At 48.8% G+C, this 27041-nt stretch overlaps 1 protein-coding gene across 1 annotated transcript; it reads left to right on the top strand.

Moving 5' to 3' along the window:
• Positions 1-4886: 4886 nt before the first annotated feature.
• Positions 4887-26891, top strand: LOC105365519 (protein ovo). The gene is made up of 10 exons (XM_011503712.1): positions 4887-5414; positions 18497-18909; positions 20335-20896; positions 22014-22560; positions 22885-23138; positions 24054-24241; positions 24731-24868; positions 24956-25255; positions 25771-25929; positions 26622-26891. Exons 1-10 carry the CDS (start codon positions 5261-5263, stop codon positions 26748-26750), a joined length of 2844 nt encoding a protein of 947 aa, XP_011502014.1. The 5' UTR covers positions 4887-5260; the 3' UTR covers positions 26751-26891.
• The last annotated feature ends 150 nt before the right edge of the window (positions 26892-27041 follow it).

The raw sequence follows: 27041 nt of genomic DNA, 5'->3' as shown, positions 1-27041 counted from the left end.
AACATTGTCGTAATAGTCTCCTCTCCTCCTCCTTCCTAACCCCCCCCCCCCCCCCCCCCCCCCCCCCCCCCCCCGACATTCATATCGCTCATTTCAGTAAAATAATAGGTAATGGATACGTATGAGCAGGTGTGGTGGGTTAAAATTAGAGGGGAAAAGAATAGAAAAAAGTCGAGAAAACGTTTAGAATTGCTCTCAACCTGAGTAACAATTGTCTCCGAAACAATTGGCCAGTGAACAGACAAAGTGCTAATTAACTCTTGACGCTCGTCGAATCGCCGGGGGCGAAGGGCCTCTTATCAGAGCATCGTATCAGAATGGGTGGAGATAAGTGGAGGCCCGGTGACAAGGCCCTCGAGGTCTTATTTTAACTAGAGCGGTAATGTCGCAGTAAAATGCCGCAGTCTTTTTAAAAATGCGGGTGTTGCGGAGAAAAATCGAATCGGGGGGCCAGCGATCGTAGAGGCTTAGAAATCCCTTGGTTAGAAAGAATGATCGTGGTCGGGTGTCGGGGGTCCGCTTATTAGTACGCGTTCCCTGAGCTGACGTTTCGGAGCCGCCCTCAGACGCAATTGTAAGGAAACTCTCGATCCCCGAATCGTCCTCCTCCTTCTCCTCTTCCTCCTCCTGTCTTATTCAGCGCCGTGGCCCTTAGCGCCTGCGGGGCTCTTCTTTCTCGATTTTAACGCCGATTGCGGATTTGTAATGGAGCCCTCGGCAACGAGGTAATGGAGATCGCGAGGCCTGTCCCTGCTGCCGGATTACCAGCGGATTAGGAATCCGGAGGATGACCTTGTAATTATATGCTTTCAATAAGATATTTCGTTATTGGCCGATCCAAGGCTTAAATGCGGACTTTAATCGCTGACCGCAGTAACGTTTACTTTAGCAAATTAAACGACTTATTTTATAATTACGTAGCTACTTTGCCTCCACCTGATTTTTAATTTAAAAGCACTTGCGCAATTATATGGCCCATATCCTCACTATCGACAATGTCATGCTGCTCTATCCCGCATGTAATTGTCAACGAATGTAAATTACTCGAAACATTTTATAACATTCCTTTACATTGCCAACTGCATCTGCCTGTGAATATAAATTAAGGCTCGTTTAAAATTACATGCGGCGGATGGTTTTCCGATTATAAAATATTTTTATTGTATACGGTTCTGATTTACGGGTTTTATTATCTCATTTCGGAGCAGAGGTCTCAAACTCATCTCGAAAATTCAAATACATTCGGCACTTTCTTCATTAAGCGTTGATGTTCCTGTAACATTTGTATACCTATTTTATTTCATAAAATTTGATATTAACGCGAACTTTGCTAACAACATTGGTGCATGCGTTATTATATATTATATATTAATAATGAAAAATGCAGCCTGATATATGAAATTTTCATTCCATTCCTTAAATCCTTCATATATAAATACTAATATTTTACCATTAAATGCTCTATACATATAGGTATATATATATATATATATATATATATATATTACAAAATATGGATAGTGCATAAAATCTTCAATTCTATATGTATATTTTATTACATTATACTATTTTATTGCACATTTTCATAAATAAAATAACCTGTAATATAGTAAACTATATTAAATAATGGTAAAAGTAATTGCCCATTAGGTAATTGCGAATGCATTGTGTGGGTGTGCGTGCGCGTGTTATTTGAGTTTTTCATTTTCAGAAAGTAATCGTAGTCTGTTTGGAAACTGTTGCTTTTGGACGATATCAGAGCGATGCAATAGATACGAGTATTGTTTAATCAATAACCAATGAGGTTCGCGTAATAACGTGGACTATTTTGTCGAGAATCCATTAGGTGCGTAACGATTATTGTAGTAGCATATTTTAAGCGTGTAAAGCTATCGCGGATATCCTCCTTGAAACTGCGACAATTGGTATTTCAATTGGAAATAGTATAATAGTGTTTAGCCGTTGCCATTGCGTCTACACTATGCGCTCCCATCTCATTACGCAGCCTAAACAAATCAAGTATTATCGGCGATTAATATAATAAAGAGTGCGAGAGCGCTGGGGCTACTTTGCATTGAAACGGCGTGCTCTAAGGTTATTGAATAAAGCAAAACTCCGTCAAACAGGAGTAAAAACGCGGTAATGCACCGGCAAATTTCTTCGGCGGTAAACAATCGAGAAAATAAACAAAAGGTCGATTGCACGAGGAAAAAGTAAGGACAAGCGAAATGAGCAATCGGACAAAGCATCAGCGTACCGCGAGCAAATATCAGCCTGCCTCCACACATGTATGCATATATATATACGCGATTCTCTACCCGTCCGCTCGTCTCTCGCTCGCGCACATACGCACCGATGCAGGTTTTCTCGTGGCTACGTCTGGCATCCGCGACGGTACCCAAGGTGATCCGAGAGCCGCCCGCTGCCCGCCGCCCCTCGTCCCCTACCGCTCTCGCCGTTCCGCCCGACCTCAACCCCACCCCACCACGGAGGGAGAATACCAACGTTGCCCTCCTCACTCCCGGTGTACGGCTCGGCGCACGGTTTAAGCTCAAGCCGCTAGAGCGGTATATACCGTATAGCCTGGCGGAGCCGAGCTGTGCGACGTAACCAGAATTGCGGAGCTGCAAAGGTAAACGTAACCTTGTCGGCTCGTTCCGCGCGCGCACACGTACGACGCGCCCACGGGGCCCGAGCGCGCATACCTCGACGACGTGCGGCTTCGCTAGGGCGAGTCTGCAGTCGCGCGCGGATCGCGCCCTCAGCGACGCGACACTTCCGACTAGGCGGCTCACCCCGGGCACGTTCGACGAGAGTATGTGCGCTCGTAGGTGAGCCGAATGCGAGCTCGATGGGACGGGACGACTAGGAGCGCGACACCTTAGCTCGACCTCCGTTGTAGAATCGGCTTGAGAGGCTGTGACTCCTCCCTTCGCTTCTCGCACGCTTTTGCTGGCGAATTCTCTTTATCTTTTTTACTTTTGTTTTACGTTTGTTACTCGATGGTTGTTCTCTTGTTCTCTCCTCTCTACTATGTACTCTACGCTTCTCCACTCTCTCTCTCTCTCTCTCTCTCTCTCTCTCTCTCTCTCTGGGCTATGGATTTTACCCCCTCCCCCGTCGCGCCACTACTCGCTCTCCTTAGCGCGCACGCTTCCTACGGGTTTACGTGCATACTTGCGCTCGCGTAAGAGTATCTGCCAACATTGCGGGATGTGCGCGTGCTTTCTCTTATCGCTGTAGGTAACATATGCGGGAATATGTAATAGCTCGTCTATTTTTTCTTTCTACTTCTTTTTTATTTTTTGCCTTTCTAAGATAAGGGATAGTTATGGCGTTGAATACAATTTTGACTGAATAATTGGTATTATGCACTTGCAAAGATTACCGATATTAGTAGCTCCTTTATCAGGAAACTAGAACGTATAGTTGTATAAAGGGAGGGGCAAATGCTAGATATACTGGATACGCTAGATAGGCGTGTTTGACATGCCCTTTAAAATTTAAGCGATAGATTGTCGTCGTTGCATCGTTTCCTCAGCGAACAAGCGTATTATTGTTAATTCGCTCGTCGACGTTGAAAATGTACGGAACAAAGAAAATCTGTGCTCGCGCTATGAGTGCGGACGCGTACGTAACGCTGCGCGGAGCCTCCGTTTAAGAATGACAAGTATCAGCGATATGTTCTTCAGTGATGGAAGAGCATGAACCGATAGCGAGGTGCGAAGCGTTCGAGCCCGTAAGATATAACCCCGTAGTCCTCGCCGATAAGCGGGAAAAGGCGCGCGTCGTTAAGTTCGAGCATCATCATCATCATCAGGGGATACGTCATCGTCGCGGGAAATAAGAGCATCGGGAGGGCGGGTAGCGGGGGAGGGGGCAGCGAGGGAATTGTGACGGGTAGTGAAGGAAGGGAGAAGGTAAAAAGCGACCCGGCGAGAATATCACGCGACGCGAGCAGTGGTGGCGCTTTTACACGTGCATAAGGCATTCGGCGATGAAGCTGGGAATAACGAGAAAGCCCAAGCGGTCTCGGATGCGACATGGCACGGTACGGGCCCGCGCATAGCGTGTGTTGCAACTGCGCGAGCAAAAGCCCGTTACGCGCATGCGCCGTAGATCTTCACATACAGGTACAACAAGGTATGCGCGTGTATATCCTGAGAACTGGCTTAGGAAGGCCCCGAAGCGGGACTAAAATGCACATATAATACCTGTCCGTCTTCCCTCTCTCTCTCTTTCTCTCCCTTTCCCGCTTCTCCTCCTACTTCGCAGCTCCTTCCTTCAACTCCTCCTCTTCTTCCTCTTCGCCGCGCGAGCCCCGGCGGCATCGCGGCACGCCGCCACCACTCTTATCGACGAGCGGGCGGTAGAGGGGCTCCATCCCGCTGTCCGAAAAAAGAGCGAAGGATCGGGCTGCCGAGGGAAAGAAGAAGAACGAAGCGAAGGGCCCGAAGGAGACCGAGCGAGGAAGAACCGGGGCCGCCCCGATGGAGGGGATACGCGGTACATAGCGTGGCGTACGAGGCGACTTGCCTGTAGAATGGTTGGGTGGAGGGGGTGGGGGTGCTGGAGCGAGGGAGTGCGGGATGGCGAGGGTTCCCCGTGGCAGGGGGACGGCGGGGGACGGTCGGTCGGTCGGTCGGTCGGTCGGTCGAGGAGGGCCCCGATGATTGCGCGCGTGCGCGAGCGAGAGGCCGCCAGGGGCAGAGCCGAGACCGTGGCCAAGCGAGCGAGCGAGCGAGCGAGCGAACGAACGAACGAACGAACGAACGAACGAACGAACGAGCGAAAGATCGTGGTAGCGCGAGGGAGGGTGGGAAGGAGGGAGCGCGAGTGACGGAGCGGCGGAGGGAGAGAGGGAGACGACCGAGGTGTCTCCGGCGGACGGACGGACGGTCGTCGGGCGGCAGGAGCGCGGCAAGGCCCCCGACCAGTCGAGCACGAGAGGCCGAGTCGAGCGCCGTCGTCGCGAGCGAGCCGAGCACAACGAACACAACCGAACGCAACCGAGTCCGCGGATAAGGCCGAACGCTCACGTAGTAGTCCAGCCGTGAGGAAGAGGACCGACGTCCGATCGCGCGAGTGAGCGTCATCCGGGGCCCAGGGAGTGCGCGCCGAGCGGGGCATGCCGGGCCCGAGGCCCTAGGCCCGGCCACGTGCACTTGTGATTTGGACGAGGAATAAAGGGGAGAACCCGAGACCAAGAGCCTGAGGAAGGAGGAGCCTCGACGGGAGCAGGTACCGAGGAGCCAGCGCGATGCCCAAGATATTTCTCATAAAGAACCGGCTGCACCAGCAGCAGCTGCGTCTGCTGGAGGCACAGCACCTCGGCAAGAGTCCGCCACCAGGAGGCAAAGAGAGTCCGCTCGGTGGTGCCGAGCCACTCAGCCTCATCGTCAACAAGCATCAGTGTGAGTAGCATCGAGGTAGACTTAAGGCCCCGGGGCCGCAGCCGCCTCCGCCGTGTACCCGGAGTAATGGACCAGAGGTATCGATATTCCGCACGGCTTTCGGAGTTCGTTCAACCTGTGTCTCGTGTGCCTGACCTTTCCGCCCGTCGGAGCATAAAGGATAACGCGGGGCGCAGCCCGAGGACTACCGATTTCACTCCTACGGAACGATCCTACGGACGCGCAGTGTCGCGAGATCCCGTCATTTGTGATCTTCCGTGCTATTGCGTGCTAGTGATCGGATAAATTCACGAACAAGTCGATCCAACGTAACGGGATAAAATACACGCTCTTTTAATCACACTTTCCGATAGTCTGGATCATAATTTCTACCTGCGTGATCGGCTCGCGATCGCAGTTTCCACGTCGGGGACCGCAACCCTGCCTGTCATCCAGTAATTTTGGTATTAAATTCGGCACCGCTACATCAGACACATAGATCGTCGTCGTATGACGTGTGATCAAATGAAAGAACGAATGGACGAAAGGTTGTAGGCGGTTGTAGGGGGTTGTAGGGGGTTGTAGAGAGTTTTATGTGACGGAAGTGGGGATGGGGGGGGGGAGTCGAAAGGGGTAGAGAGCGCGGATCTTCGAGAATCCCTGCGACTGTTTAAAGTCAGGATGATACGGAGTAGGGGCGATGTCAATTTGTTCAAAGTAAGGATGACGATTATTTCGAGATAAAAAATGGATGATGGGAATAGCGCGAAAGCGATGGTCGTTGCTCAATGTCTTTTATCTAATTTCTATCTAATTTTTATTTTCTTCGTGCATCTGCTCGTATGCATGCCTCGCGATCATCGAGACCGTCAATAACGGATCGGCGCCAGCAGCGATCGCAAAGTACATAGCCAAGGGAATTTGGTAATAATGTAGGAATAATGTAATGTCGCGCGAGGTTAATGATGTAGAGGCCGGTTTACGGCCTAGATTTTGCGCCTCGAGCGCTCGTTTAACGGAGACGCGGGTCGCAGGTACGGGCACCTGACACGCAGGTGCCCTCTTCTCGGCCCCCGTGCCCGGCCCCTCGTTAACCGAATAAAAAGCGCGTTGGCGCCCAATGAAATGGCGCTGCCCTTGAGACGATGTAACCGCGAAGATAAAGAGATAGAAAGTGCGCGTGTCCGTGCGCTGTTTGTTGCGTGTGAGCGCGCCTCTGAATGAGATAGGAGTGAGGGATACGTCGGTCGATCAGCGAGCCACTGCGTTATTATACGACTTTTTCCATTATCGCGATGAGCCCACGGACGGACGCAGCTTTTCATTCGTCCGAGGGAAAAAGTTGGGGCGACTTTATTCGAACCCGCGTGCCTCCCCGCGATACATCAATCAGTCAGCAATGAGCAAGACTCGGTCATTGTCTCGTCTCATTACGGTAAGGAATGGAAATAATACCGTGGCTCAGCGCTTATTCTAATTGCGCGCATTCGTAATTGTAATGGGTGATCACGAATAAGGTGAAATCATCGCCCGTTGACATAAGAGTCGCGCTGTAATTATCGATTCGTAAGCGACGTCGTGGCCGCCGCTTCCATTCGTCCGCTGCGTTAACGGTAAACATGACTTAGAGGCTGCTTTATTTAATGCCAGGCGCTTCTATTGTTATTTTGCATTTGCGGTGCGGAGCGTCAAATAACGATTTCGTGGACTCATTAATGAATTGCGTGACGTCCCGATTCCAGACCTTTCGATCTAGCCGCCCATCTTTTCCACTCGCATTACCATTTTATGCTCGGCAATGAATTATTACGGGTTCTCGGCTGCTCGTCCGATTATCTGATTAGCGACATTTAAATATTCGCTGCAAGTCCTACTTGCAGGTGGACAGACCGTGTGATTCAGTCTTGCCATCTTTCTTCGCTCTGTTTACTTTCTCCCTTAATTAATTAATTTATATATTTATATCATTAATTAATTTCTCTGTTTAATTATTATTAGCTCATTAAATGCACGTTTAAGATAGTGGCGAGAAAAGCAATGAGTCGCGAATTACGTAAATGGCAAGATATTTAATGTCACCGAATACTCGATTCGTCATGTTGCGATATAGGCAGGGGAAGGTACCCGTGGAATTCCCGTGTTCCGTGGCAACCCACGTAGTAGAGGTTGTATGCCTGTGTGGTACACGCGTGCTTACATGCACAACAGAGGCAGAAGTATAAAAGGCTCATGAGATCCAGTGGAAAGAGATTTTCGTGACGGGAGATTCTTTAACGCTCTCGAGTTTTCGTTGTTCTCGCCGGGCAACGGTAAAGTGAGTAGGTGTTTCTCGAGTGGCGCATGCATATGCGGCGGCGTTTCGTCCTAAAACTGGTTTAGAAAAAGTCTGGGACTCTTTTTTTCATCCTTTCTCTCTCCCTCCCTCGTCTCTATAGCTCATTGTAGTTCCGTCTCTCTCAATTTCGGTTGCTCGGTTACACGCTTCTGGCTGGCTGGTGTATTAATCGACGGAGTTTTTCAAGGCGACCACAGGCGACCTGCCTACGCCCTCCCTTATCCGCTGTCCGCCTCTTCCTTTGACGCTCCTCTGCGGTGACGAGAGGGGAAGAAGAGGAGCGAAGGAGCGGGGCGATTCCATATATGGATTATATCAGCAATATATTCTTTTTTTTTTTTTTTTTTTTTTTTTTTTTTTTTTTTTTTTTTTTTTTTTTAAGAGACTCTAAGAAAAATAAATACAATTCAATATCGAACGGAACACTTTACTACCTGTCTAAGATGTTTTTTATTTGCCCCGAGCCGTTCCTCGATGCTTCTTCCTACGAGATTTCTATTTTTTGTGGCATGAAGCTAGTTCGCTGGGATATATATATATATATATATGTCTTGTCCCTCGCAAGGTGCAACTTCCTCTTCTTACGTCGAGCGTAGCGGCCCAACTGTAATACGCGGTGGCGAGAGCGTGTGCGTGTCGCGATTTCGTCTTTCTCGGAAACTAAGAGGAAATCGAGGTAATGAGAAACCGGGAGGATAGTTAGTTGGGCAGTCCTCGGCAACGAGCTCTCCTTCCCGCTTTTAGCGATCGCTCGTAACGGATCCGCCCGTTAAGTGGACAATCGTGTATGTTGTTGGCGTCTTTACATTTACGCGATGTCGCCGAACGAGGGAGCGAGCGATCGATGCTTTAACCGTCCAGTCGAGACGACAAAGGGATACGATAGTTAGACAAAAGCCGCGAGATAAAAGGCGAGCGGGCGGAAGAAGAAGCGCGTGCGTAACGGGAGCGTTGACACACGCGAGGCCAGTAGGGTAGAGCCGCGGGCTGGTGGGGTTTCGCGTATGCATGCGTGCATGCGTGCATGCGTGCGCGGGTGCGAATTACAATGCGTCTCGATGCCCAATGGCGACGGAAGTGCGACCTGCGCGCGTCTTCTTGGATTGCGTGTGCGACATGCCGAGCGGATTCGACGTTCTGGTGCGGAGGTACCGTTCCGAGCGACACACTTGGCCGATCGGCGTCTTCGATCGTCGCCGTCGTTGTCGTCGAAGGTGACGAGTTTCCAAGGCCAGGCTGCTCTCACCATTGCCGCGGATTTGGGCTTGGAGCCGCGGGAAAAGTCACACTCTCTCGCGGTCTCTTTACCAATGATATGCGAGCGGAAATGACGTGTGTCACGTAGAGATTAACGCTCGTTCGGCTTTACCCTTTTGCGTACGTTTTCCTTTTCTGCACTCAAAGGTGTACATGTTTGTACTTAATGTATACGCTAATGGGAATTGAACGTTACTCCTGACCAAAGTCCTTTTTTTACGAGCGTTATCTCCGGGATTTTAATTTTTTTATTTTTTTATTTTTTAAGTTTTATTATTTTGTTTTGCGATTTCTTTCTTTTATCCTCTTTTTTTTTTTAATAGAAGCCAACTTAAGCGTCGCTTTAATAAACTGAATTAATTTAAAGTAATTTGATACCCGAACAAATATTATGTTTTTAAATGATATATTTTTATTAAGACGCGGTTGCGGTGCTTAAAGGATAACGCCTTCGTATAGCACTTTCGTAGTACATCAATTTTTATCCAATCAAATTTATCGATCCATTTCCAGATAGAGTAGAGCACTTAATTAAAGCGAGAGAGAGAGAGAGAGAGAGAGAGAGAGAGAGAGAGATAGATTGAGAGAAAAAGAAAGTTGAAAAAAAAATATTAATTGTACTCCCGATAAAATATTTTTGGTCAATAAAAAAAAAAAAAAATAATAAAATCCCAACCGCAAAGATATGTTTTCCTGTGAGTGCAAAGAGTACGCCTCCGCAAGGTCAGTCGCAGAAAAGAAGAATGAAGGAAGAAAAGGTTCAAGATACGCGAAAGAGAAGGGACAAGATGAAAGAAAAAAGAAAAAAATAACATAAAAAAGGCGAACGCGCCGCCGAGTAAAAAGATCCCAAACTATTTCCACCGCCAGCGGGACAAAGACACGACGCGAGAAAGAAAGGAAGAGATAGACAGACAGAGACGGAGACGGAGACGGAGGGAGATCGAGAAAGGAGAGAGAGACACAGAGAGAGAGAGAGAGAGAGAGAGAGAGAGAGAGAGAGAGAGAGAGAGAGAGAGAGAGAGAAAGTGAGGGGGAGAGTAAGCGTACAAGTAAGCGGGCGAGGGATCGCGAGTAGATTAAGGGCGGGAGGAAGGGAATGAGATAGGACACGAAAGGGAGAGAAGGAGACAAGCTCTTCGACGCTTTTTGCGTACGACGAGAGAAAAATGGTCGCGATCGGATTCACCTCGGTGAATCGGCAGGGCCCTCCTGAGTAAAAGAGTATCGGCAAGAGCCTGCGCTCGAGATCGCTAAAGCCGACACGAAGAAACAAGTTCGGGCCTCAAGGCACGGCCGTGGAAGCCAGACAACAGCCATAATCTCTCGAGGAGTGCGCGCGCGTACGCGCGTACGCGTATGTGTGTCGAGGATACGGCAGCGGCGGGCCTAAAAGTTGTCCAACCTTAGCTAACCTTAGCAACGGGAAAATACCTTCCCGTTTTATTCTTTTCGCTCTTCTAACGGGTCCCGCGTTATCGCTCATTTTCACGCTTTTTTTTCTAACACACGCGTCCAGAAACGTAAATGTAAATGCGCGCCGAGAAGCGGATGGCGACGGAATTCTCAATTGTAGCGAATCCGCATGGAGGGGCGTCGTTGCGACACGATGGCTATCGGTTTTGAAACAGAGTCTCGTTTCATGGACTCTTGAATTTTAAAACGAGGATTCTCTCTCTTTGGCCTACCAACCAACCAGCCGACCAACCCACCAACCGACCAACCAACCAACCAACCAACCAACCAACCAATTCTAATTCGTATATACTGAAACTCGGTGGTACATTCGTCGTATCGGCGTCATTACGTCCGTCGTCCGTATAAATGAAAGATATCGTTGGCGAGTTGTAAGGAGGAATGCCTCGAAGGCTTCGTCTCGTCGCTTCCGCAAATTTTGCACGACGAGGCTCGAGTCCTTGCTCGCAAGGACGTGGCTGTAGCGTAGAATGCCCGCGATTAAAATAATTGCCCTCTTTGTCGCTCGCGGAAAAGCTCGGGAAGGATAATCGAACAATGGGCATCTACCGGGGTGGCTGTCCCAATTGCTTCGCCAACTACGATAATATACGTTGACTCCTCTCTAATTCTCATCCATAAGGAGCTATTGGCACAACGCTAACGCCATCAGAGCCGCATTTTCAATAATACGCGAGACAGCTCGAGCTCGCAATAATCTGTAACACGAATAATCTCGGTAGCGAGAGCCCGGTTATTAAAACGATAGTTACGTCGACGGATAGCGAGACTCTCCGCTGAACTTTAATGCGTCGGGTCAACGCGTGGCGAATTAATTCCGAGCGCGGAATCGCTTTTAGCCAACGGCGAACTCCCGAGCGAGTCTCGATGCCGCAACGACGGCCATGACCGAAATATTCCCCGATGGGGGCCAAGTGCAGGGGGCCCAGGGCCGCCTTCGTTACGTTCGCCGCCAGGTCGGGGCGTGACTGGCGTCGGGTACGTTCGCGAATTTCTCCGTCGGTGCAGAAAGAAAAAAGGCCTCCTTTGTTCGATCGCGATCTCGATCCCGTCGCCTTCCCTTTTTCATTTTCGCGCTCGGGCGCTTTTAAAGGAAGGGGGCCAGCCGCCGGCATTCGTTTATGGCCGCGCGATGATTCTGCGTAACGGATTGAGCTCAGGGATACCCGACGATACTTTTCGCTAGACGAGACAGACGGCGAATCTCCTGAATTTTAAGCACTTACTTTAGGCCGCACGGCTCACTTATAATCGGCTCTCGATCGTATAATGATTAATGCGCGCCTCGCCGCGATTCGCTAATGGATCCGTCGGCTATTTTCCCAGTGAAAATACCCGACAGCCTTCGTTTATCGTTTATGCGACCTCGATTAATCGTCGGCGCGGGGCGTTTTTCGCCCCGCTTAATCGATCGCGTCGCCACTTCGATCATCGATGACGGCCTCCCCGAGGCCATTGGCGAATCACGAGCACGATCGCTTAACGTTTAATTAATTAAGCCGAACGACGAATTCTTCACGTTGCGCTCGTACGCTCCATCGAAAGTCTAATCCTCCTAGGAGCTTGTAAATCACCTAGGATTCGCCGAAACAAGACGGCAAAAGGTGAGGGAAAAGAGAGGAAAACAATAACAAAACAAAACAAAATAAAACAAACAAAAAAACAGAAAAACTAACGAAGAAGAATAAAAGAAGTAGAGGTAGCGATCGAATGACGAGAAGGTGGCGGAGATTTCCATTCAATAAGTTTGCCTACCGTCTATTACGGCGTAATTAATGCTTGCGCGACCAAGCCGTTAAGAAACATGGTCGTGTCCATGATTTGGGCTATGCGATCGGCCCTCGTTTGCTACCCCAACGTCAATTATTCAAATCACCTGCTCGCATCGGCCGAGGGATTGAGTGAGAGAGTGAGTGAGTGAGTGAGAAAGACACAGAGAGAGAGAGAGAGAGAGAGAGAGAGAGAGAGAGAGAAAGAAGAACAACAAGGAATACAGACATGCGCGCCACCTTCCGCCCCTCGGCAGCCAGTGAACCAGCAAGCCCAGTCAGCCAGCCAGCCAGCCACCACCTCCTCCTCCTCCTCCTCACTCACTCTGCGCATTCAGCGCCCCCACTCCAACAATCCGTCGTCCTCGGTCCCTTCGTTCGCTTTTTCATTTTATTGTTTCCCGACTCGCCTGGGCCTTAATTACACGGGCTGCGTGCGGGCATACGGGCAAGGCGCAATCTACGCCGCGCAATCTTTAATGAAAGCAGAAAATTGAAATAGGGCAGGACGCGCGTCGGCGCATTTGAATGCCAGCTGCCGTCCGATAGAAGTCCCTTGTTCCCAACAGTGCCGCCGAGTCTCAGTGGCCGATAACGCGGACATTGGACGAGTGGAAAGCGCGACGAGAAGATAGCGAGTATTAACCGACGCGCGCCGATGAAGTTTCTCCATCCCGAGTTTGTTACGTCAACCCGACATTCGTTCCCGGTAGTTTCATTAAAAGTTTCCACTCTCCCCTTCCACGCGTACGAACGTCCTTGTGCTCTTATATACCAATTTGGAGGATCGACCGAGCGCTCCGCGAAGCAACTTTCCACAAGGTTTCTATCGCTTGCAGCCTGAATAACGAGGCGGTTTAACATCCGATGATCAATGCTCGATTCGATCGCTCCCGATCCACGGCATTAGGATACCACTCGGCACCTTTATCAGGCAAATCGTTATCATTGTGTGTTCATCATCGAGTGTGTTAATAGGTCGATAGCGACGGCAGTCCCTTATTATCCCGAGGACGTGGAAATATGGCGAAGCGAATTTGTGGGAGTGGTTGTCGCGCGATTGCCATAGATTCCTCTGGGATTTCCCGCGGCTGCAAAGCCGGAGCCACAACTTCCTTCGGGCACTCGAATTCATTTTCTCACGCGCGTTGGCAAAGTTTTTAATTAGCTTCGCTTGCCCCGGCAGCCCAGAGGATCCGGCGAAACTGGTTTCGATAAGCGGCTCGGCAAATAATTCCGATGGCGCGATATGCAAATCCGTAAACACGGGGAAAATCTAACGCCTTGTCGACGAAAGCCAATGGTGGCCTCGGGAGCGGGACCTTCGAGTTATCGCCGGGACCCGGACGACATTGAGCCGTCGAAACGTGCCGCGTATAAAAGCGAAATACTCGCGATCCTCCTCCTCCTCCTTCTCCTCCTTATAGTGTTGCTCCTCCTTCTCCTTCTCCTTCTTCTTATCCACCTCCTCCTCCTACACCTCCTCCACCACCACCTTCTCCTCCTACACCTCCTCCACCACCACCTTCTCCTCCTACACCTCCTCCACCACCACCTTCTCCTCCTACACCTCCTCCACCACCACCTTCTCCTCCTCCACCTCCTCCTCATCCTCATCCTCATCCTCCTCTAACTCCTGCTTCACTTGGTAGTGACGCGACGATGGCAATGTCGAGCAACGGCTGTCACGACGCGACGTCTGACATTGACCCGAATTTTTTAGCCCGCGCTTATTGCTTTAACTTATTATTATTTTATTTTCACCTCGTCTCTCTCTCTCCCTCTCTCTCGCACTGTCTATCCGTCAGTCCGACGTCTGTCTTGCTGTCTTGCTGTCTGTCTATCTGTCCGTCTGTCTCTGAGAGTGACGCGTAATAGCGACCGTTATTTATCGGGAGAAGGTGGAAGTGGTCTTGCAAGAGGTGCTTTTGCGCCAAGGCCGTGGTCCGACTTAGAAACGCGATGTCATTGTCGGCAAACGGATGAGGAGGACATTAGCAAGTCCAAAAAGTTATTAACTGAAATTCAATAAGGAGATTAAGGAAACTTTCTAGGTCGCCTGACGCTTGACTCTTCGTTGATTGAATTGGACGGCAAAGGGTTATCGTGGCTAGGGAGGTGGTGGAAGTGATGGGCGAGAGTTTAAGTGGCCGGTGGGGGGGGGGGCAAGCGGAGGTGAACCGGTAGATAATTCGAAAGGGAACGAGAAGTTCCGTAGAAAGCACGATACCATTAATCGCGTATTTGCACAATGCGCCGAGCAATTCGGTAAATAATTCGCGGCGAGCATGGAGACGAAGCGATGGAGCGAGCCTTCGAAAATGAAAATCTCGACCAATGCCAAGGAGTACGCGCCTCGGCAAAAAGCTGTTCCGCAGCATCGCTCGTCCGCATCAAAATTGCCGCCGGTGAGAAGAGGAAAGAGTCGGCCGTCAAGTCGAGAGAGCCACGCTCCACGCTCCTTCTTTATCGAGCATTCGACTCTCCCCGTTCTCCCTCATCTTTTACGCTCCTCCGTTACCTCGAGCATTCCGTATTCTTGGGCCCCTCAGCCCCTCACTCAGTCTCTCTCTCTCTCTCTCTCTCTCTCTCTCTCTCATACATTCTTCTCCCGTTTCTTCCACCGTTCTCATTCCTTATTACGTTACTCGTCCCTTTGGCAAAGATCCCTTTTGACTCTCAGCGAACTGATAACACGCTCCAAAATAGTTTTATCAATTGGCAAATTTTTTAAAAAATTACTTTCATTACTTTCAGTAGCGTCGCTCTATCTCTCTCTCTCTCTCTCTCTCTCTCTCTCTCTCTCTCTCAATCTCGATCTTTCTCTCGTCACTGCTTTTCCTATAGTCGCTGTTCTCTTCCCATCGCGTGAGACACACGCGAATCTGTACTTTCAATTGCGCATTCTAGTATTATCAGAAAGCAACGTTAATCATAAATATAATAAATGAGCTAACCGTTACAGCGCCAGCTAGAAAATCATTCATAATTGACGCGAAGAGGATAAACGCGTATTTGTTTGTGTAGAGTGCGCGCGATAAGGTATATCGACGGAGGCTGAGGTTGGTGCATCATAAGAGCTACGCTACCGCCTATAATCCCAATTCGGCCTCACTCTCTCCTCGATGCCGACCACCGTAAGCGCGCAGCCTTCGCTCGTAAATTCATGCTCGCGCACTCGCACGCTAATGCGAAATATCGCGATGATCCCACGTGTCGACGAGCATCGACTCGCATCGACTCGACTCGACTCGCCTCGACTTGACTCGACTCCACTCGACTCTTCCCCGTTTTTACATTCTGCGATTTACCGCTTTGTCTTTTAATCACGCCCGCGCATCATTCGACTAATCCGTCACGCGCGGCGTTGTTCTTCGTCTAGTACCTCTTCATACGTTAATTGCCTTATAACATGGCAAATCGCAAGCGCGGGCTAATCGAAGTTGCGAGTCCCCCCTGGACAACTCCTCGGCAATCGATTGATGATCTCAGCGCGAAAGGCCAATAGCTGCGCTGTAATTTTTATCTTAAACTTGAAACGTCGATGCAGAGAAGAAGAGAGCGAGTTGAGTCACTCGTCAGTTGCATCGACTTACAACGGTGCTATAAAAATAGAAACTACCGCTTTAGGAATGCCGTCCTTCGATTGTAACTTTCGAACGATATTTTCAATACGAAAACAAAATTAATCATAGCGAAGGAGAGAAAATTTTTTTTCTACGTAATACGTGCCGCTTAGATTTACTGGTACACTTAACTTTGGCTAATGACTTACCTCCTTCGGAGAATTAACGACGCTACCTCATTCCTGTATCAATGTATGTATACGCTATTAAAGACAATTATCTCAGCGTTAATTATGATATTTTGGAATTTAAGGGGCCAATTAGTGATTTTCACGCGTTTTTGGCGGATTTGATGAAAAGAGGAGGAGCAAAGGGGCGTTTGGAAAAGACACCCCATCTGTCTTATAAGAAGAAGGCCTTATATAATTAAGATTTATTATTGGATAAATGATTTTGTCGAGTATGGTGCTATGCTGTTGTTGTCGATGCATCTCTCCAGCGGCAAAACAAATATATACTTACCACGTAAAGACATACGTATTTATAATAAAAATCAAAATTCATTACGGCAGAATATCGTAAAGCCGCAATAAGAAGTGCTCAATGACGGCAATCAATGATAATCTTACTCGTAATCGCTATGGCAACCACGACAAAGTATTTCCAAGTAAATTCAATCGCTCGGCGAGATGTCGGCAAGAGTGAAAAATAGCCGATCGCTACGCATCAGCTAGAATCATTTTCTCACAATTAACCAGTTCCATGGAAACGGAAACAATGAAAGCCTCGATAAAGTGATAAAGTGACTTTTGTCACTGGTATCATTCACGATACTTTGAACATTGTAAGCGAAACATTGTAACATTGAGAAACCAAACGACCGGGAGAAGGGAGCAGAGAGATGGTAAAGAGGCAGGGAGGCGTCAGGGCGATGGGGAGGGAGTTGGGCGAAGGTGGGAGAGGGCCGAGCAGAAAACGAAAGAATCGGAGCCTAAATGCTTTCTGGACGGGGGAGATCCCGTCGTCGCGCGATGGCGAACGCGAACTGGTGTCGAAGGTTACCCAGGGCTCTCCCGCCTCGTCGCGCCTACCACACAGTCGCGATATATTTGGCTGTGTGGCCACCATTTTGGATGCTCTCGCGCACCCAAAGGCGCTGACGTAATTGCTTACGCAAAAACACGATGGCTGTCCGGTTGTCGTGCGAGCGTACGAGCGTACGAGCTTACGAGCGATTCCGATAATTCGTCCTCGCTCCATTACGCTCCGATCCAATCGTTGTGGTGGATTTATTTGGTAAGCCGTCAACACGATCTCGAACGTCTCTTCGTCACGGCATTTCTACGGCGAGCGATTACCAATCACCATTACGACGCGACACTTTCATTGCCAATGTCGCGCCGCGAAATATCAATTCTTGGCGATCGGGCGTACTCGCCCAGCAGTCGAGCGCTCATTTTTGTGTTTCGTTTTTTCGGCGAAGTAGCACGCCTTTTGCTTGACGCGATACGGCCTCGGCGGCAACGATTGTCGCGCTCACGGAGGAAGAGGCGTGGGACGAAGGAGGCGCCTCTTTTGGCTGTTCACAGCCGGGACACAGCTGCCATCGGCGCCAGCTGCGCAAAATCTAGACGAGCGACTAAAGTTTAGCACACTCGAGGGCCGCGGCAGGATAATTGATTTTCCTTGGGGAAGGAGCTGAAAGGAGAATTGCGATCGACGATGATGATTCACCCGTCAAATTGACTTTTTAAGACGCTCGTTTAATCCTCTCGTGCGCGCGCTGATTTATCGACGTCGCAATGGAATTACCCTATGATTCTTCCCCCGGAGGCATTATAAATTTTTCAATTTGGATCTTCTTTGTTTGCTGTCGGTTGCTGTTGGGCCGAGCGAGCCAAGGAGCTACTCCCGACCGCACGGAAATTACTACAGAAATTATGCATTGCAAAAAATCGAAGCAATTTACTCGTATCTTAATATCATTTTGCAATTTGAATGAAACACAACGATGAAAATGTTTGCTAAAAAAGCGCGCTGATTCGAAAATCACATGCACGTTTCGTACTCCGGAAGTAAATTTAAACTTATCAATCCTTATCAACGCCATAAAACTAATGCCCTTTCTATATATATATATATATATATATATGTATATATACATATACATATGTATTCATCGTAATCTTCGCAACATTATTAGAAAAGTAAAGAAAAAAATAACAATATTAATAACAATAATAATAAATAAATAAATAAATGAAAATTAATAAAAAAAAAGGCAAAAAAATCGACAGCAGAGAGAGAGAGAGAGAGAGAGAGAGAGAGAATTGAAAATATAAAATGAATAAAAATGTCCCGTAAGATCGATAGAAATGCAAGGTGGAATTAATTGGAGCTCGTAATGTAACGTGAAATGAAAGAAAAAAGTTCTGTCAGATAATTCGCAATAATAATTAAAAAGCAGGGCATTAAATTAGTCCTTACTTACACCTCCCCTATAAATAACAATTGCAAAGTGAATAATCGAACGACTGACCTCGTCGAAACGGCAAACGACCGGAGAATATAAGAAATCGGCGCAACCCAAGGCGGCCGAGCGTCCCGTAACCATCCGTTCCCATCCCATGCGCCCGAGCGATAAGCCCAATTGCCTTTAGTGAACAAAAGAACCAACCCTCGATCGTCTGTGCCTTTTAGATCGAGACAAGTCGGACGATGAACGAGCGACGACGCCGGAGTCACTGCGCAGCAGTGGATCACCGGCTTGTTCACCGCCCCCGATTCCGGGGCCCTCCTCGCCGGGACCCTGCCGTACTGACGGTCCAGCACGCCGCTTCATCTCCAGTATCCTCGGGGGTGACGTGCCTTACGGTAGCCGTGGCCACGTGCTCACGCGCAAGGAGCCAAGCCTGACACCGAGGCCCGAGTCCCAGCTCGCCGTGTCCAAGCCCGAGCGACTGGAGCTCCCGCGACCCTCGACACCGCCGAGGACGCCAAGGCCCGAGGCTCCCACGAGGGTCTCCGTCATACAGAGGGTGCCGCCGAAGGCGCAGAGCGCCAGGCGCGAAGACACCAAGATCGAGATACCGCGCACCCAAGAGCCCGAGCAGGTAAGTGCGCAGCCCATCCGTGCGCAGCGCAAAGAGGAAGTCATTCGTGCTTGATTGGTTGTTCCGTCGAGACGATGAGCAGTTTTATGCTCACCTTAAATTATAGGTAAAGTTTTTTTTTTCGGTCAACTCGCCGCGCAATTATTACGAGGGATCCTTCGGTTATACACAGGCACTGCTTGAGCTTTTGGGCCCAATGTGCTCTACAATGCCGTTTACCTATTGCAGCTCGGCGTTCACGTAACCACGCGATAAAACATTGGGCTTTGAGGCATCGCGGTGATGTAAAGGGTTTGAGAAGTGCGGCCGCCATTTTGTTCGTATTTGGTCGTCATTGGCTCGTAGGAAGTAGATAAGCACGGGCAGTCTTCCGTCCATCGAATAATGCAGAATTCCAAGAAATAGCCTGTTCCGACAGTATTTTCAGCCAGACTGAATATCGCTGGCCCATTGTTAGCTTCAGCCTGCTCTTATTGGCCATTATTTCTTCTTGCAGTTAAAATCGACTAATGACTGACCTCTTTTCATTTTTCATAATCTTTACACCTAAAATCGAAGCAGGTATAAATATATTGTGAGGTATGCAACCTGTCATTCGGTACTTGAAACTCATTTGCTACCGACTGTGAATATTATTTACGTTGACAGTGGAATCGAGGGATTATCGAAGAGCTTTAGTTAGTGTCGCAGTGTTCTATTTTGCAACTGTAAAGTGTCTTATCGGCCAGCTAAGGTTCATATTCCTTATATTATATTATATAATTCTTCTTATTATATTAATTATTTATTCGTTTAATATTAATTATTTATTGATTTATTTATTTTATTATTTTGTTTTTGTTTTATTTTGTTTATAAATTTAATATTAAGTGAAAATTTTGAAAGCAGTGCATATTATTTGAAAATTATGAAATTATGTCTTTCGATAGGCATTATAATGCAGATTGATTCATCATCGACTTATTGGTGGCTAAATCATAAGTGCAGCTGTGAAACAGTGACGTAACAATGTTAATAATTAATACAGAAATTGTAGCTTAAAGTCACAATGTACTATGGCTACAAAAATTATGCAAACGATAACATCCATTGGCTGGTCATGACTGTTTTTTCGTATATTCTTTTCCTCCATTATATCTTGCCATAATCATCATAATATTTCAAAAGCATTACGATCGATAGTTGTTGCATTAAATGGGAAGAGATTCCATGAATTGGGGGAACGATGACGATTAAACGTTGGCGCAAAATGTCACACTCTCGAAATTCTTAATAGACTCGCAATACTCAATGCAAGATTAAATGGATCGAAGCAGCGTGATTTTTCAAGGCTCGAAGGCTTCCTCTATAATAACAAATGAAACTTGGGCTTGGACGATTTCGGGGGAGAATGAACGTAACTTACACAGATTCGTCGATCCACAGGAGCAGCCGATCGATTACGCGGTGCCGAAGCGAAAGGAGGAGCCCGAGGAGAGTAGTAACGAGCGCGGACGCGAAGGTGCCAAAGCGACACGTTCGACCATCGGCAACTCGATAGCCCGTCCACTCTTGGCGATGAGGCTGTCCAGTTCTCAAGGCATTCACGTAGCGGCGAGCGGACACGGGAGATCGAGTGGCGCCAGCGGTGGTGGTGGCAGTGGCGGTGGTACTGGCGGTAGCGGCGGCGGTGGCGGTGCCGGCGGGGGTGGCAGCAGCGGCACCGGCGGTGGTAGCCAGTCGGGAAATTCGGGCTCGTCGGCCGGGGGTGGTGGCTCGGGTGGAGCATCCTCCGGTGGTGGCTACGTATCCGGTAGTGGCGGAGGAGGTGGTGGAACGGCTGCTGGCGGTGGCACCGGCGGCGCCGGTGGCGGTGGCATGAATCCCGGAGGTAATGGCGGTCGCGGCAACTACGGCCCGAGCTCGCCGCCCACCGGCTCATTGCCGCCCTTCTACGAGAGCCTCAAGGGTGGCAACAACCTCGCCAACTTTGCCAGTCAATATAACGGTAAGTGGATATTTTTCATTGTCGCCTTTTTTATCGCGAACCAGCCTTGTTCTACGTCCCTCGACCATTGCTCCGGTAGAGAAGGGGGTGGAGGAGGGCTGGAGGGCGAGGAAAGTGGGTGGGGCAAAGATGTCCAGCCTGCTCGTCCAGTTTTTTTCGACTGCTTAAGGTTTTTTCAAGCCCTCCAAGCCCTCTCACCTCCCCAACGTGCTCGCACCGATCGCCAAACGGCAATTGTGATGCGCAACTAAAATCAATTTGCAATCGCCGCCCACAAGGTCCCAATGAATTTATAAAATATATTCGTCACATTATGTTGCGAGCGCGGCGAGGGAGCAATTAAGACGCTCGGGAATGTATAATTTTCATGGATTTTTCACAATTATGTAATGGTTGTTTAAGCGCGAGCACGAATGACGAATCATCCGTCGTCGCTTTAACAAACATTAAATATCCGGTTTTTAATACTCCATTAATTTTTATTGCCACGCAAGCTCAAAGCAATGTAGAAACGATAATTATATTGTCCATTAGTAGCAGTAGACGCTTAAATAGCGAATCTCCCATTGCGTTGCATGTTGCGATGCTAATGATGATGATGATGATAATAATAATAATAATAATAATAATAATAATAATAATAATAATAATAATAATAATAACAACAACAATAATAATAATAATAATAATAATAACAACAATGATAATAACAATAATAATGATAATGATAATAATAGCCGGGATAGATACATTAGTATAAATTTTCGATTTATGCACCTGTAATTATAGTGTTGTGTGACTCCTTATCAAGCTAAGCCGTTAAAAGTGCGAGAACTCGGATCTCGGCTGTTATTTTGCGGGATCGGGGGCCTTACGAGATCGCAAAGAGCCGACACATTTATCGAAATACGAGAAAGAAGATATCGCGATAATCCGGGAGGACACGCCGTGCGTCCATCGGCAATAATTTTGACGCCATATTTATTATCGTCGAAACGGCGCATGAGCAATGAGAATGAAATATGTCTTGTGACAAATGGGTAGACTTAATTATAATGCGTAAGGGCGACTGGGCCCGATCGATCTTTAAATAATAATAATGTGGGTATGATGATAGGCAACGGCTACCTGACGGCGTCGCCGACCGTCGGCATGGAGTGCGACACCGGCCAGCAGGACAGTAGCCTCAATCCTCAGCAGCAGTATGCCGCCCAGGAGGGCAAGCAGTACTCCCTCCTGCAGAACGTCTGCGCCTCGTACGGCATAGCACTGAAGGAGGAGGAGGACCTTACGGCCTACAAGATCCAGCCGAGCGATCTACTGAGCGGCCAGTACGGGCCCTACGACGTCACGGACTCGGGTATGATGCTCGACGTCGTCTCCGGTGCCGTGGTCGATCCCCTCCAGTTCTCGGCGACCCTCACCTTCAGCTCCGATCACACGGCCTTGCTCGAGAGCCTCAGCGACGCGGCGGACCTCTTTCTGCCGAGACTGCCGGCCGAGGAGGGTGCGGCCGAGCTCCTCGACGAGACTCTGCACTCGCCGGCATCGGCCGGCAGCGCGGCCATGGCCCAGGATGGCCAGATAAGCACGCCTGTCGAGCCAAGCGTCGACCCCTTCCCCGAGCACAGCATCTCCCTCACCAGAGGATTCGACGCCTCCAGGTAAGTATTTATAGCCTTCCCCTTTCTCGGCCGTTCTAGTTAATTCGTGTCCGTCCCTCGCTCGGTAGTTCCTCAATTTTTCTGCCTCGATGACTCGTACCATTGGGCGACCGACCGACCGATCGCGCTATCTCTCCCGCTCCCCCGACTTTCCGAATTTCCGCTACGGGCGGAACGATCTGCTCACTCAATTCCATAATACGCAAGATTAATCACGATAAAAAAAAATCAAGATATAAAGCAATTGAATGAAGGGCTGATGGAGTGGGGTTAAAGTCCGATCCTCTTGGTCGTGACGCTAACCAACGTCCGATCTTATTGCAGACATTACGGGGCACCGCAGCACTTCACATCCTCAAAACTCTCGGCGCTCTATTCGAACGGCGACTCGAGCTACCAGACACTACCCAAAGAGCGCTCCGAATTGGGTCTGCACATCAATCAGACCCAAAATGAGCCTCAGCTCCAGCAGTTGCAAATTCAGGTGCAGATGCAGCAACAGCAGCAGCAACAGCAACAGCAGCAACAGCAACAGCAGCAACAGGCCATGTCACCCCACCACCAGCATCATCATCAAGGTTTGCTGAGTCCCGGTCTCAGCTTTACTGGCAGTGGTGGGCCTTTTAACTATTTTCCTCCTCCCACGTCCCGACGTCCTTCCGTGCAACGGAACACCTATAATTGCTAAACTTTTATATATTTGCTCCTCCGATCATTTCAATCTTCATAACGATCATCTCCGAGTCCTTGCGTACTAGCTAGATTAACCGAGTAAATCATTCACGCTCAATTATAAAAACATCGATGAATAATATATTTAAAATTGTCATCACTGGACAATCGTTTCTTCAATTGCCTTAAACAACAATCTATCGACGCAATTGGCTTCGTTCCTCGCATCTCTGCTATAATTAACTTGTTTCAATTATCTTAATTAGAATCGGATTTAATCGCATGCTGTGAAATATTGTGATATATCTCACTTTTTCTTTATTCCTCTTCTGTCTTTCTGTCCTCTTCTTCTTTTTTTTCTATTATTATATTTTCTGTGTTTCCTCTTCTTCTTCTTCTTCATCTTCTTTCCTTTCTTTTTAAATGAAAAATAACATTCTAATTGTAAATCACTTTCAGTACCAGAAATGTACATCATTTTAAAACTTGACTATGTTATATAATTTAAAGGCAGCTCTTGATCGATTTATTTAAATTGCTTATAATAATGGAATTATGATAATATGGATGGGAGAGAAAGAAAAATAAGGGCTAATCGAGGTCCAAGCTTATGTAAGCGCGAGACTGAGAAAGTAACGTTTATTACCAACGGTCAATCACGGCATGTCACCTCATAAGAAATCAAGGGCTGCTCCAGCACATCCAAGCGGTGACGCAGATTGTAGTGCCCTAATACACAACTAACGATGAAAGCTTCACAATTCGAGGCAACCAGGGTGCATTAGCTCGTTAACGTCGGGCGTTCCCCGTCCTTGTTGTAGGCCTCGAGTTGGATTCCGGAAGTAGCGCTGGTGGCAGCCTGCCGAGTCCCGGTGCCGGGAGCTGTTCGCTCGACGCGACCTCCGCCAGCACCTCGCCTTCCTGCGCCCTGATGGACCACGCGCCGAGCCCTGCGGGAGTCGCCTCCAGTACTTCCTCGAACGCCGGCGAGCCACCGCTAACACAAAGGGTGCGTATACAACACATGGATAGAGGATAAGCGGCTCGATTTGATACAGGCAAAGGCATAATACGTACGTTCATCCATGCGATTGAGTGCTCCAGAGAGATAGAGAGAGAGAGAAAGAGAGAGAGAGTTACCCCGTAATTAGATTTAGTTGGTTAGTAAGTAGAAACGGCGGGCGTCGGTATAAGGGGGGGGGGGGGGGGGGGGGGGGGGGGGGGGGGTATCGAGGATTATATCTTCGTTATAATATAACGAAGCGATGATAATAAATAATGACAATATAAAAGTCAATGGTAATTAGTGCCTTTACAAGCATGACAAATGCACTTAGATACCGGGAAGTTATGTTATAGAGAGTCGTCGGAACGTCAATGCCAATGCCAAACAACTCGACCGCATTATTCGGATAATATTTAAACGACTCGGCTGTTGCGCTCGAATCGGTCATTCGCTCCTTCCAACTAACCTCTCATTATCTTTTACTAAAATTAGCTTGGCCTACCCGGGGACTGCCAGCTCGAATTCGTCAACGGGGGCCACGGCATTAAGAACCCGCTGGCGATCGAGGGCCAGAGGCAGGCGGCGACGAGCCGCGACGAGGATCGCACAGCCCGGCCGCCCCCTGGCAAGGTAAGCCCCGACATCCATGGATCCATCGCTTTTCCACGGGGCCTCCCCTCCCGCGATTATCCTTCTTCACGTCTGGAACCGTTGCAGGACGACGACCCGAGCAGGTTCACGTGCCGCGTCTGCAGCAAGAACTTCAGTCTCCAGAGACTGTTGAATCGGCACATGAAGTGCCACAGCGACGTCAAACGCTACCTCTGCACCTTCTGTGGCAAGGGCTTCAACGACACCTTCGACCTCAAGAGGCATACGCGCACACACACGGGCGTACGACCCTACAAGTGCAACCTCTGCGAGAAAAGCTTCACGCAACGCTGCTCCCTCGAGAGCCACTGCCTCAAGGTGCACGGTGTCCAGCACCAGTACGCTTACAAGGAACGACGTACCAAGGTTGGTAGACTCTTTCGTTTTGCACGTTGCGCGTCGCGCGTCTGTCCTTCTTCGCATATCCTCCACCGAATCGCTTTATATTCCCGCGGGCCAGTTCAAGCTTCAAAGATAAAATCACGCACGATGTATCATCGTCACTAGGTTATCCTAGGTCAGCTTGTCAGCCCTTCACGCGTCAAAAGCTCCGTGTCGCTTAATCGCGTCGCATTACAATATTATCAAACGGCTGTTTCCGGCTTTCTAACTTTTTTCAAGCAAATCGTATCAACCCCTTATCAGTGCGAATAGTGCAGACGAAGAAGTAGTACGAGCCCGATGTGTGCCCGACGCGTGCCCGATGCGTCTAATCGCGCAAATGTCCTTGGAACTGGAAAAGTTTAGGTTGCATCGAACACCCGCGCTCTCGTTTCGCGTTCGGCTACTCTTACTCGATAATTTATTTAAAGCGATCAGTTGCTCAGACAGTTGTAAAAAAAATCCATCTTTTTTTTTCTTTTGTTTGTTCTTGGTCGTAGGTCTACGTTTGCGAGGAGTGCGGCCACACGACACAGGAGCCGGAAGTGCATTACCTGCACCTTAAGGATAAGCACCCGTACAGTCCAGCCCTGCTGAAGTTCTACGACAAGCGCCACTTCAAGTTCACGAACAGCAACTTTGCCAACATGCTGCTGCAGGTGCGCACGTAGAAAACAAAAACAAACGAGGGACTTGCGCTACATAAAGGAGTGAGAGCCTTGAAACAAAAAAATACTTGTTAAAGCAAGCGACGCGTGTTTCGGCTTTGCTCATCACTGGCTTACTTCGTGTTCGAAGAACCGACGCCATTAACGGAAAAAGAAAAGAGATAAACAAAATAATAATAATAATAATAATAAAGCAAGAAAAGCACTGCCTTTTCCGTCTCTCTCTTTCTCTTTATGTCTCTCTCTCTCTCTCTCTCTCTCTCTCACTCTCTGTCAGTATCTCAGTATCTCAGTCTCTGTTTCTCTGTATCTTAATCACTCGCTCGCTCGCTCGTCCACTCTCGTTCCCCCATTGTTTTCTCGCTCATTTTTGTGAAAAGTTGCGTCGGGAAGGTAAGAGCGAGCGCACCGCGAGAAACGACCCAGCGATGAGCAAAGCCCCCGTAATCCTAGAGTACAGCGGGTGGGGGGGGGGGAGCTACGCGATAAGCTCAGATAAGAACAGCAAATAATTGAGATGACAATTGAGATAGCGTAAGAAAGATAATAAAGTTAAAAGAAAGAGGGGAGATGAGGTAAGGAATAAGAGATAATAAGTGTCGGCGCGCGTCGGTTATTGACAAGCGGATAAGCACAAAGAACAAACACACGTGTCAACTGTTCTTGCTCGTGTCAATCCTCAGGGTGGGCTGCTGCAGCGGGACTCGCGAAACGCCGACTCCTGCGTCAAGTCTGCCTCGAAAGCGCTCGAGACCACGCAGCTGCGGCGCGCCTCGACTTTGTTACACATGGGCCGGGCCTCCACGTTCTGAGTCCGCGGGATCAGCCACGAGGGAGGACTGCGGCGAGCCGGGGAGGAGCTACGAGAGCCTCTTGTCGCTCTCGCTACGGCATCCTTCAGTATTTACTAATCGACGATTTTCTGACAATACCATAATGAGTTGCTCCTGATACGGGAGAGGAGGAGGAGGAGCAGGAGGAGCAGGAAGAGCGAGCAGGAGGAGGATGATGAAGAGGTGGAGGTGGCGGAGGATGAAGAGGATGAAGAAGAGGAGGAGGAGGAGGAGGAGGAGGAGGAGGAGGAGGAGGAGGCGGGGGCGGGG

This window comes from Ceratosolen solmsi, unplaced genomic scaffold, assembly GCF_000503995.2.
Source record: "Ceratosolen solmsi marchali unplaced genomic scaffold, CerSol_1.0 scaffold8, whole genome shotgun sequence".
In the NCBI taxonomy this organism is placed as follows: Eukaryota; Metazoa; Arthropoda; class Insecta; order Hymenoptera; family Agaonidae; genus Ceratosolen; species Ceratosolen solmsi.
Note: the sequence above shows the minus strand (reverse complement) of the source record. Positions and strands in the feature narration are given on the sequence as shown.

Bases quoted from the DNA above. Each gene is read 5' to 3' on its own strand.
- LOC105365519 (XM_011503712.1), top strand. From the start codon at position 5,261: ATGCCCAAGATATTTCTCATAAAGAACCGGCTGCACCAGCAGCAGCTG. The intron at 5,415-18,496 runs GTGAGTAGCATC...TGTGCCTTTTAG, and splicing joins CATCGTCAACAAGCATCAGT to ATCGAGACAAGTCGGACGAT. The intron at 25,256-25,770 runs GTTGGTAGACTC...TCTTGGTCGTAG, and splicing joins ACAAGGAACGACGTACCAAG to GTCTACGTTTGCGAGGAGTG.